A 12,895-nucleotide genomic window follows, 5' to 3' on the forward strand; every position below is an offset into this window, starting at 1 on the left:
GTGCCAATGAGATGTTCTTATGATACAGCTTGGAACCAATAACCTTTTATTTAATTAAATTTGATATTAGCATGCGGGGGCTACAAAATCATCTTTGACCCCAGCTAGTAGATTGATGCCTGAGCTATGCCACTGACTGGGGGGAGGCAGCAGAGCAAGTGGGTGGTGAGCTGCTGGGCAGAGGAGGCAGGTTTCCCCCAATTTTCACTTTTTAAGAAGCCTGGGCGTGATGTCACTTCTGGTTGTGACTTCACTTCCGGGGCAACATTTTGAGCTTGGCACCAGGCTACACGATCGTTAGCTATGCCACAGGCTTTGCCAGCAAGTAGATTAGGCCTTCATGGGCCCATGGTTGTCTGGCAGTGACCAGCAAGCATTCAGCACCCTATTTTGGACTACATTTGTAAGTTGTTTAGTCCAACCTTTCAATAGCCCCTGGTTGCCTGGTAGTGGCACTCTATTTTCAGCACTCTGTATGGGGCTACCTTTGTAGGTGAAGCAGGCCCTCATTGGCCCATAATTGCCTGGCAGTAGCTGATGACAGTTCAGCCCCCTATCTGAGGCTATATTTGGCCCATAGTTACCTGGCAATAGCTGGCAAACATTTGGCACCCTATATAGGAGTTCCTTTGTAGGTTCAATATTACTTCATTGGCCCATGTTTTCATTGCAGTAGCCAGCAAGCATTCAGCACAGTATATGGGACTACATTAACAAGTGAAATTAGCCTTTACTGGCCCATAGTTGCCTGGCAGCAGCCAGCAAGCATTCAGAACCCTATCTGGGGCTACATTTACAAGGGAAGTAGGCCCTTTCATGGCCAATGGTTACCTGGCAGTAGCTGGTGGGCATTCAGCACCCTATGTGGGTCTACATTTGTAAATGAAGAAGGCCTTTATTGGTCCTTGGTTGCAAGGCAGTAGCCAGCAAGCTTTCAGCACCCTATTTGGGACTATGTTTGCAAGTGAAGTAGGCTTTACTGGCCCATAGTTGCCTGGCAATAACCAGCAAGTATTCAGCACCCTATATGGGACTATATTTGTAAGCGAAGTAGGCATTTACTAGCATATAGTTGCCTGGCAGTAGCCGGCGAGCATTCAGCACCCTATATGGGGCTATGTTTGCAAGTGAAAATGGTATTTCTGGCTTCAGGCCGGGGTTCGGGACAGAGACTGCCTTGGTCGCCTTGGTGGATGACCTTCACCAGGGGATGGACGGGGGAGTGCAACCCTGTTAGTCCTGCTGGACCTCTCGGTGGCTTTTGACACCATCGACCATGGTGTCCTTCTGGGCTGGCTGGCCGGGTTCGGGCTTGGAGGCACGGTTTTGAAGTGGTTCCGCTCCTTCCTGGCTGACAGATCCCAGAAGGTGGTGCTGGGGGATGCCTGTTTGGCACCCCGACCTCTTAGGTTTGGGGAGCCGCAGGGTTCCATCTTATCCCCCATGCTTTTTAACATCTACATGAAGCCGCTGGGAGAGGTCATCCGGGGGTTTGGAGTGGGTTTCCATCAGTATGCTGATGACACCCAGCTTTATCTCTCCTTTCCCCCTTATTCTGAGGAGGTGGTTGGGGTCCTGGATCACTGTCTGGAGGCGGTTAGGGGCTGGATGTGGGCGAACAAGCTGAAATTAAATCCGGATAAAACAGAGGTGCTCTTGGTTCAGAAATCCACAGCTCGGGTGCTGGACTATCGGCCTGCTCTGAATGGGGTTGCACTCCCTCTGAAGGAGCAGGTCCGCAGCTTGGGGATTCTCCTGGATCCACAGCTGCTCCTGGAGTCCCAGGTGGCGGTGGTGGCCAGGGGAGCCTTTGCTCAGCTTCGGCTGATTCGCCAGCTGCGACCGTACCTGAGCTGCGCAGATCTGGCCACAGTAACCCACGCCCTAGTGACATCTCGTTTAGATTATTGCAATGCGCGCTACTTGGGGCTGCCTTTGAAGACGGTCCGGAAATTACAATTAGTACAGAACGTGGCTGCTTGTGTGGTTGCTGGGGCATGTCGGTTTGACTCTGTCGAGCCATTGCTCCGGCGGCTACACTGGCTGCCTGTTCTGTTCCGGGCCCAATTCAAGGTGCTAGTTTTGACTTTTAAAGCCCTTTACGGCTCGGGTCCGGGGTATTTGAGGGACCGCCTCCTTCCCTACAATCCTGCCCATGCTCTTAGATCATCTGGGGGGGGGGCCCTTTTGACTGTGCCGCCACTAAGAGATGTGAGAGGGGTGGCGGCCAGGAAGAGGGCCTTCTCGGTGGTGGCCCCCGAACTGTGGAATACCCTCCCCTTAGAACTGAGAACTGCTCCCTCGTTGCTAATGTTTCGGCATGGACTGAAGACCTTTTTATTTCAAAAAGCTTTTAATTGTTGACAGGCTGGCTGGCGTTCTTACTTTTATATGAAAATCCATGGGGTTTGTTTGTTTTTAGATTTTTTAATTATTGTAAATTGTTGTTAATGATTGTTTTTAATGTTGTATTTTAAATTGTTTGTAAGCCGCCTTGTGTGCCCATTGGGCAAAAAGGCGGGGTATAAATTAATAATAATAATAATAATAATAATAATAATAATAATAATAATAATAATAATATTTACTGGCCAATGTTTGGCAGGCAGTGGCTGGTGGGCATTCAGGACCTTAGATGCAGCAGAATTTGCAAGTAAAATAGGTCTTCATTCGTCCGTGTTTGCCTGGCGGTAACCAGAGAGTTTCATTCCCTTATATGGGGCTACACTTACAAGTGATGTCCTTTAGTTGCCAATGGTTTCCAGGAAGTAGCTGGTGGGCATTTAGCACTCTTTGTAGGAATAGGTTTTTGTGAGTGAAAGAGGACTTCATTGGCCCCTGGTTACCTGGCAGTGGCTGGCAAGCATTCAGGACACTGTATGGGCTACATTTGCAAGTGAAGTAGGCCTTCTTTGACCAGTGTTTGCCTTGCAGTGGCTGGTTGGTATTCATGGGTGTACCTACATGGGTGGGCTGCATTCATTCAGAATTGGGGCAGCATCTGTTGCAGCAGTATTAGTCTTTCACCAGTGGATATTAATGCATCGGCCAGTGGAGGTTGGTCGCTTCTAAGTTCTACCTAAGTAAGTACTAGGCCAATAGGCTATGTGCTGGCCTGGCCTGTGGATGAACGGTACCTGGTGTGATAGGTACCACTGAGTGAGTGTTTGGGTGCCCGGTGTGATGGGCGTCCCATGTGGGGGCCATGGCTGCGGCCTGGTCAGGGACTGGTGTGATAGTTCCGAGTTCTTTTGCTCAGTGTGATGGACACTTAAGGCGTACTGTTACAGGTCTTAGGTTACAGATTCAGGTTACTTACACTCCTTTCTGTATTTTCAGGTTGCTGCTGAGTGTTCCCCACCTGTGTCCGCATCATTATTATGTTCTTATTGGACACTCCATTGTGTTTTGGGCAAGGAAGAGGTCAACGGCCTTGGAATTTGGCACCCAGCTCGACTTGGGCAACATGGCAGAGATCTAGTGGGCTTCCAAGAGATGTATGCTCTGGGGCCAGCTACTCCCTTTGCTGTGTGAACTTTCTGGATTCCAGGACACCCGCTCAGGTACTGTTAATACACTTTAGTGAGAATGACCTGCGCCAGAGGACCTCGTTGTCCTTCAGGCTACTGGTCTGTAGAGATCTTGCTCTGACTCACAGCTGGCTATCAGGAATTGTCATAATCTTGTCAGACATGCTCCCCAGACGGGTCTGCCTTGGGGCTGTCAGCCCTCTTGTAGTTGACATCTCCAGGCACAAGATCTATGCATACCTGAGGTGGGTTATGTCCAGACAAGGTGGAACTGCATCTTCCACCCTGAGATCATGTTCTCACAGAGTACATCTATCTATGACTGAGGCCGATATTTTTCTGTTTCACCTGCAGCAGGGTCTGAGGAGCCTGTTGGGTTTTTACTTGGGGTGGCGGGGCTTAAGCGCTAGGTTACCCCCCCCCCTGTGTGGCAGGTGGCGTGCTGGCTGGGTAGCCAGGAGCAGGGGCTCGCATACATGCTGAGGTTAGCAAAGCCAAGGGGTAAGCCAGAACCGCTCTGACAACATTTGTCCAGGTTGATGAGGCTGGCTGGTGAGCCCCTTGGCTGATTCAAGCAAAGGCTTACACAAGGTTTTCCGGTGTGGGTCTGTGCTGGCCGGCTGCCTTGACCCTTTGGGATTGGCAGTGATAGGATAACTCAGTCCTCGATTGAGTGACACCTTGAGCCAGGATGTGACACCCTATTGGGGTCAGGGGGAGGTAGATGGCCAGCGCCATTTTCCCAAAGCTATTAGATGGCAGCATGCTGGGGGACTTCAGAAAAATTTCTCCCTGCTGCAGGTTTGTTGTTTATTAATAAAGTTTAAATCATTCCAAGCCTGTGTCTCGTGTGCTTCTTTCGGGGGTGCCAGTGTAAAATACTGATCAGACTGGTGATTACTTGAGACGTACTAGATTATTTTCCAACTATGATGAAGACACAACTTGTCCGTAGGATTAAATAGAGACGGAGAGGGGGGAGGTGTGTGATGAACTGGGAACATTAGTTAGTGCTGCAGATGTTTGTGTCTTACCAGGTGCTCTCTGGTATTTAGGTTAGGTCTCAGAACATTAATATAACACTTGGGGAGAAAAATGCATCCTAGTAGCCCAGCACTAGAAGCCAAGATGGAGAAGATCTCCACTGCCGCCATGTATTTCCCCCTGGTGCTCAGATATGCTGGGACAAAGGACACCCAAACACTGCAAAAGACCAACATGCTGAAGGTGATCAACTTGGCCAGATTTCACTGGCATAGATCAGAATGGTGGTGGTGCATGAAATGGGGTAAGGGGATAGATATTTGTTTTCTCCAAGTTGCACCACTGCCACCTCCTCACCTGCACTGGATACAGCACAGGCCAGTTGGCCTGCCTGCTCCAGCACAGGTTAGGACTGGGCTGCCTGGGCTTTGTGATATGGTTCTCAGGAAAGGATTACCAATGATCTAATTCAGTTATCTGCAAATGAAAGTCTCAGAACCTCAATTACTTCCTCCCTCCCCCCAAAAGCAGTTTATAAAGGTGAGATTTAGTTGCAGAGCAACAAGAAGGGGTTAGGGGTGCTTGCTAAAACCTTTTCTGTGCACATTGCTGCCAGTGGTTTTCCTGCTTTTCATGGCTCATTTAAAACAGAGATAGAGGTATGCAAGAGGAAAATACCTGCTTTGCAAGAGCCTTCCAACCCCAGTGGAATCCTCCCGTTAAACTGACGGCCCAATCCTAAGCGTGCAGAGCACCAGTGCAGTAGCTGGTGCTGGGTGTTGCAAACCTAGTGCCACAAACGTTCTCTTACACTGAAGAAACCTCCAGCCTGCTCAATCCCAGCACTGGGTACAGTGTGGGCTGTGTGTCCTGAAGCTATGGATGATCGCAAGTACCTGTGGAATCTTGTAGATACTTAAGATGTGAGGTCTCTTCCCACTAAATTGATGGCCCAATCCTAAGCGTGCAGAGCACCAGTGCAGCAGCAAATATTTTTCTGGAGGAGACTCAGTCTCAGTGTTCCGTGAAAATTTTCTCCATTGTCGTCATCTGGTATGAAAAGGCCAATCCAATTCCATCCAAAATGATTAAGCAATTGAACAATTCCAGCATACTGAAGGCTTTCGTTTGGAATCATCCGGGTGAAAAGGGGGAACTGAATTTTATCACTCAACATGGGTTCAAAAGCACCATAGCTCAGCTAGTCGGAGACGAATATTTTTAAAGCGAGAAATGTATTCCTTCATTATTAAACAGTGTATTTCTTCTTACATTCAGAGAAAACACTACTCCAGCAGATGTACCCTTCAAAAACTTGCTATTGGAGCAGAGAGCACTGATACACACATAAAATTATACCATGGAGTGAATGCTAAGCAACTATGAGAGGAATTGCATTGACTCATGTCTGACTCATGGCTTAAAGTACAGTGGGCTCATGCTCTGTAATGAGGTGAAGCAAACCATACTAGAATTATAAGGCCATGGACCTGCCACAATTTATTAAATAATGCATATATCAGTTTCAAGCATGGCCTGCAGTGGACATTACTTCCTATCACATATAAATTCCCACTTCAGTGCTGAATCTTACGCTGGAGGAGAGAGCCAGCTTCTGTCTTTTCTCCCCTTTTAAGCTATCCCATCTTGACTCCATGCTTAATTCCATCAAATGCCAATAATGCTTTCTCAATAACATCAGAAAAGGGGGTTGAGGAAGCTCAGAGGTAAGTCCCATTATAGTCAACAAGGCTTTCTCTTAGGTAAGTGTCAACAGGATTGCAGCCTCTATCTCATAACACACACACACACACACACACACACACACACACACACACACACACCACTTGAAGACCAACAAATCTGTTGAAGTGCAAACATTTCTGTGTCACTGTATTTTGAAGCTACCAGCTGCCTGTCTTTATTTCAGGAGACCCTTTGCAAGCTCCCCACCCTGGAGCATCTCCTGCCCGGCTGGGCCCATTAAAGTCCCCTTGCCATTACCACCCAAAGGCACTCTCCAGGATCAGCAGTGGGCTTTTTTGAGGCACCCAGGCCTTTAGTACCTACCCAGCAATACTGATTCAAGACACACATGCCAGACTCATTACAATTTACTTACACTGAAATTATATATTAATGGAAATTCTCTTCTAAATCACGTTTAATGGAAAGAAAGATGGACTTTATATCAGGATCATGATTCTTCCAGTGTCATTTTAGCAGTGTGAAAGAGCTGCCTGTGCATCACAAAAACCCTGCGTGAAACTGAACGAAAGGAGATGCCACTGAAGGCAATGGGAGCTGTTTGGCCCTGTCACACCCAGAAGGCTCACTCCCATTGGCTGAAATGGCTGTCCATTGACCAGGTTGAAGAGCACTGTAGCCAAACAGGGCTAAAGGGAGGCAGCCTGGTGGCAAAGGGATGGGATGCCAGTGGTTGCAGCAGCATGGCCAGGATCCTCTGCTTGGTAGCAGCCTCCCACTTGTGCTGTGCTGCCTGGCTTCCCTGGCTGGGTTGTGCCCCGGCACGTCTTGTGCTACTCCCACCAAGGTCCTGTCAGCATGTGAAAGACTCAGACTTTGGAACATTCTGGATTTTGGAATTCCAGATAAGGGGTAATCAACCTCTCTCTCTCTCTCTCTCTCTCTCTCTCTCTCTCTCTCTCTCTGTGTGTGTGTGTGTGTGTGTGTGTGTGTGTGTGTGTGTGTGTGTGTGTGTCTGCTTGTGTGTGTATACACATTCTTTTTCATCAAGTTAAGAGCAGGGCTCTGCTGGAACAATAATTGGGCAAAAAAATGACATATGAGGAACCTTTTCTAATGTATTAAATGCATGCATGTTCCAAAGTGTTTTACAAACATCAAAGTAGTTGGACTTAACAATTTTTTTAAAAGACAAACCATAAAAGTGAGGGGGAAAATAATGAGACAAGTAAGAAGAAAGAGAAGTTCAGTCAAGTAGCAAAATCCTTTTTCCTTACTAGCTGTTCCCTGGTATTCAATTCAGGCCTCAGTACAATAATGTAGACTTTAGGGATGAAGATGCAACCCAGCAATCCAGCACTGGAGGCCAAGATGGAGAAGATCTCCACGGCCACCATGTATTTCCCCTTGGTGCTCAAGTAGGCTGGGATAAATGATACCCAGACACTGCAAAACACCAGCATGCTGAAGGTGATCAGCTTGGCTTCATTGAAAGTATCTGGCAGTTTTCTGGCAAAGAAAGCCACGGCAAAGCTGATGATGGCCAGAAAGCCCATGTAGCCAAACACAGTGTAGAACATGGTGGGTGAACCTTCGTTGCATTGCACTATGATCTGAGTGGGCTGAGAACGCATGTCTGATTCTGGGAAGGGGGGAGACGTGGTCAGCCACACTGCACAGATGCCACTCTGAGTCAGAGAAGAGAGTACGATGACTGACACTGCCAGCCTCTTCCCTACCCATTTCCTCATCCTGTTTCCTGGCTTGGTGGCCATGAAGGCCACCACCACAGTGAGGGTTTTGGCCAACACGCAGGAAACAGCAATGGAGAAGATGATGCCAAACACGCTTTGGCGGAGAAGGCAGGTCACCCTCCCAGGCTGGCCAATGAACAGAAAGGAGCAGAGGAAGCAAAGCAGCAGAGAGCAGAGGAGGGCACAGGTGATGCTCCAGTTGTTGGCCTTGACTATGGGAGTATCGTGGTGTTGAATGAAGACCCACATCACTATTCCAGTGACTGCAGAAAAGAAGAGAGCCAAGGAAATCAATGTAATTCCCAAAGGCTCTTGACTCGACAAGTAAGTTATAGTTTTAGGGATGCACTGATCCTGCTTCCTGTTTGGGTGGTGATCTTCTGGGCACTTGTGGCATTCTTCTGCATCTGGAAATAACAAGCAAATTCATGCAAATATAGTACAGGAGAACTTGCATACAGTTTGTGATTTTATTTAGTTATATTTCCACATACCGTTATTTAAATATTGTCATATAATGCTCTATGGATTATAGCAAGCCTTTCATCACCAGGATTGGTCTGTCACGTGAAGCCTCTTACGATGGTGGAAGGTGCATCCACTTTTGGAAAATAGCGGCCAACAGAGCAGGCAGCACTCCATTGGTGGCCATTTTTATGAGCGCTGCGTCATGAGGCAGCAGTGCTGCAGCTCAGCCAAACAGACCCTGCAGAACCTAGTAAGGTAGCTGTGGGGGCAGGTGATGGATAGGAGGGTGTGTGGGGAGAGGTGGTTAGTGGCAAAACTGGGTGAAGAGGGGGAGGAACAGGGGCGTGGAGGCAGCAAGAGTTGATGTCACTTTGTACTCTTTTACTTACCTGTCTGGACCGAGATGCTATCTTCAGAGCACTGAGCACAGTCATAGCAACACACTTGGGCACCCTGACGAACAATCCTGCTTTGTCCAGGAGGACAACTGTCAACACATGTGGATTGTGGAAGCATCTATCAACAAGTAGAAAAGCATCACATTGAGAACCTGAAACCAGCCATTTCTTCCTGTGTTCTGTCATGTTGAGTTCAACCTATTTACCCACGGAGGTTCTAAGAGGGATTGATGGAGTCTCTGTGACACTCAAAATACCATGGTGCAACAGGGCCTGAAATAAAAATAGCACTGAGAATGGAGGGTTCTGGGTCAGAGCACAACCTTCCTCTGATCTTTTTCTGCTGTGGATTCTACAATTCAGGAAGATAATAGAAATCCTCACTTGGCTGTACTTGTGATTCCACACTATGGCACTTCTGCTGATGGTGAACTCTTTTCCTGCAGGAGCCCAGGGGTCCATCCATCCAACACGGATTCTATGAAAGGACTTATTGGGATATGTGACTGTGTTCATGATATCATATGGAGCTGCCAAATCCATGTTTTCATCAAAGAATATTTCTTCCCCGACACTATTGTTGAAGTGAACATTTTTCAGAAAGGAGTGAAGCTGGTTTGGAAGTGAGAAAAATGTGAATGAGCTGCTTTCAGTGGTCATAACCTAGTGCAACTTCCCTGAAACTCTTGGATTTGTTACATTCGCGCATAAGTTAATGGCCCTATCCCCAGGGCCACAGCACTAGTCTTAAGTGTTCGGCCCTGGCAGCAGCCATCACAAACCTACTGTAAAGTGATGGAATGTTTATAGTTATTAGATGCCATTTGAGGCACATTTGCCTGGAAGTAACCCCATCTGAACTCAGTCTAACATTCCTGTAAATGTAGACATGCATAAGAATGCCCTGAGAATCAGTGATCGGACTGTGGGGGAAATGCACCACGTCCTGGATGACATTCATAAGCACACTCCCAAACTCCAACCAAATTTGTCCAAATTATGGCCCACCCTGTAGTCTTCTTAGAAATGACTCATTAGAGAAAACTAATTTAGGCCCAAATCCCAACCAATTTCCAGCACTGACATGGCTGAGCTAGTGGGGCATATGCTACAGTTGGGGGCAGTCATGGAGGTGTCCTCAAGGTAAGGGAATGCTTGTTCCCTTACCTCGGAGCTGCATCGCCCTTATCTTGGTTCTGGAAAGTTGGTTAGGACTGCGCCCGAAAGGGGACTGCACAAAACCTAAGATGATTTTCCCAGTGCTAGTTAAATTACTGAGAAAACACTTCCATTTTTGCCATATGTGAAACCAGCAGGAAAGAGAGAGGGTGCTGGTAATATTTGTAGTAGGGCAAGGTACTCTTGCCACTTACAGGTTGAGCCTCATTATTTGCGTGGGTTCTGTTCCAAGCACTCACATAGAAGGTAAAAAATGCAATATAGCAAATCAAAGCAAAAAACCAAGTTTCTTTGCTCTGGTGATTTAAAAACAGCCTTGCTGACCTTTGTGATGTAAGATTAGAGTAATTAAGAAGACAATCCATCACTCATTCGTCCTGCAAGGGCTTCCAAAGGTGCTTCACTCAATCCCTCCCTTCACAAATGCAAAGTGATTACCTTTCTTTCACATGCTCAGGGGGAAGGGAGGGGTCCTCTGGAGAGAGAAGGATTGATGGATTGTCAGCCAGCTGCCCCTCCCTCTTTCTCTCATTAAGGAGGCTATTGTTAAAGGACTGGTCAGTTTTTTAAACTGAATTTAAAGGGATGCGTTTTTCCCCTTCTCCAGGGATCAGCACATTACTTCTCATCTGCAGTGGCCATTTGTGTTGAGTCAAATCCGTGTATAAAACATCCATGTATAACAAGGCTGGACCTGTATGACCTTTCTTATTAAACTGAATTAATAGGAGAATCCACTCTACCTGCCACGGCTGAACATCCCTTAAGTCCCATGAACCTCCATCTCCCATCAATTTCTGTTTTGACCTCGATGAATCTATGGCATGGAGTGCATGTGCCAGAGCATAAACAGAATTGTAGATGCCATAACTATGACCAGGCACTCCTGTTTCAAATATGGACTTGGGGAGGCTGCTCATCTTTTCCCTCCCCGTGCAGCGTTTTCCTGCTGGTATATATTGACCAATTAAAGGCAATGAACAGTAAAAGATACTGGACCAGAAAAGCTGGAACACAAATTGATGAAATTCTTTAAGATATAATGTCTCAAGAAAATCTGCATATCCTGCCATTTCATTTGTGTGGAGTGCAAAGGACAAAGTGCCATTGAAAGATTGTGGTGTGAATAGATCCAGATGGAATACAGAAGAGAAATCCCAGTGAGCTGTTATGATCCAAACCCTCTCTATTGGTTTCATTTCATCATGTTCACTTTTTGATAGAATCTTGCGTAAACTCTCCATGGAACGAAGCCCCCCATGAACGAGAATCACGTTGCTTTTGGCTGAGGAGATGGTAGAACGTGTTCGTTCCAGTTGGTCATGAATCTGCTTTTCCATTTCTCCCCAGAAGGACTTGAGCGTTGGAACAACTTCCCTAAAAGCAATGCAAATGTGGCTCTGGAGGAGCCTGGACTTGAGGATCCGCCCAAAAATCTCTCCGCTGTCATCATCTGAGACAATGAGGCCAACCCAGGTCCGTCCGAAATGCCGAAGCAGCTGCACAATCCCATCGTACTGAGCCTTTTCATTTGGGATCATCCGGTATAAGGAGGGGAACTGAGTTTTGTCACTTAATGCCGGATCAAAGGAGCCGTAACTGAGCTGAAGGGAATGCAAGGGATATTTTCAGAGCTAAGAACCATTCACAATCTGCAAATAGCAATTGTGTCCCTTGATGTGTGACACAATAGAAGTTTGATTTCAATTTGTGTTTCATTGTCCAGCAAATGTTGTGGAGACTTCTTATGCTGTAGTCTGCACAGGATTACTGGAGTACTAATTATACCTTATGCACAATGCCACATGTCACAGTCCAATTAAAATTTTTAAAGGGTTTTCCCTGCCCATTGCTTCTTTACTACCAATTTCTCCAATTTTGCCCCTCCCCTCAGTGAACAAAATGAAGGCTGGCACATGTTATGAACACTACCAGTTGACACATTGCTGGTAGCAGAAGAGCTTAGCTTCTGGTTTTCTAACTAGAAAGCAACCTAACTCTAATACCCAGTATGCACACATTCTCATGCAAAGTGTAATTAGAACCTGATTGAAACATGAATGACCAATGCTAAGCAAAGAGAGCACAAAAGAGTCTTTTGGCCCATCAATCTGGGTGAGACATACGTAGAAATACAGCATGTTTGCCTTCCCTAACTTTTCCATTGCTTGAAAATATACACAGAGATGAAGGCACATACCTGTGGTATCCTGTAGAGATTGACAATGTGGGGCATCTGCCTGGCGTTATAAGTGGTGAGTCCTCCAATGATAGCCCTTAGCTGGACTTTCATTCCACAATTGTAATTGAGGGGATTCTGAAATCCTGAGAAAAGAACATCCATGGTGCCAGCACAGGATCCCTTTTCATTGAAAGCATTTAGGCAGATTGTGTAACTCAGTGAGTTGTTGGGTAAAAGGTTGGAATTTGTGTTGATCTCACTTATGGCAAACCAAAAAACAGAGACATGGTGGAAGTTCTGAGGTACTAAGCTGTAAAGAATTATGCTCGTTGAATATTAGACCTTGTACGTGTAGACAAGCACAGTATCTCTGAACTAAGGTATAGCTACTAGGCACTGAGGTTTTGTAGTACTTAATATCTCATAGTAGGTCTTTTGTATTTTGATCCTTTAGAACAGGGATGGCCAACCCGCAGCATAACCCATGCCATGTTTTATGCAGAGAATCTTCAGTGTGCAACTCCACCTTAATGTTACTTTTAGCGATTACCATGACAGATTAGAGCTATTAGAGCCTCCAAATTTAAGGGCAGTATATCTATCAGGGCCAGAAGGTACAAAGCCAGAAGGCTAGGAGTGCTGTTTGGTGATTTCTAAAGTCATCTGACTGAGACCAGAAAGGTGGCCTGCATC

General features: G+C 46.6%; 1 protein-coding gene across 1 annotated transcript; it reads right to left on the reverse strand.

Moving 5' to 3' along the window:
- Nucleotides 1-7,507: 7,507 nt before the first annotated feature.
- Nucleotides 7,508-12,364, reverse strand: LOC136653845 (vomeronasal type-2 receptor 26-like; the record flags this gene model as incomplete). The annotated part of the gene is made up of 4 exons (XM_066630725.1): nucleotides 12,221-12,364; nucleotides 11,202-11,624; nucleotides 8,833-8,959; nucleotides 7,508-8,382 (listed from the first exon to the last, which is right to left on the reverse strand). Coding segments are annotated over exons 1-4 (1,569 nt in total), but the record flags the coding sequence as incomplete, so codon positions are not given.
- Between the last annotated feature and the right edge of the window lie 531 nt (nucleotides 12,365-12,895).

The sequence above is a fragment of the Tiliqua scincoides genome, chromosome 5, assembly GCF_035046505.1.
Source record: "Tiliqua scincoides isolate rTilSci1 chromosome 5, rTilSci1.hap2, whole genome shotgun sequence".
Classification (NCBI taxonomy): domain Eukaryota; kingdom Metazoa; phylum Chordata; class Lepidosauria; order Squamata; family Scincidae; genus Tiliqua; species Tiliqua scincoides.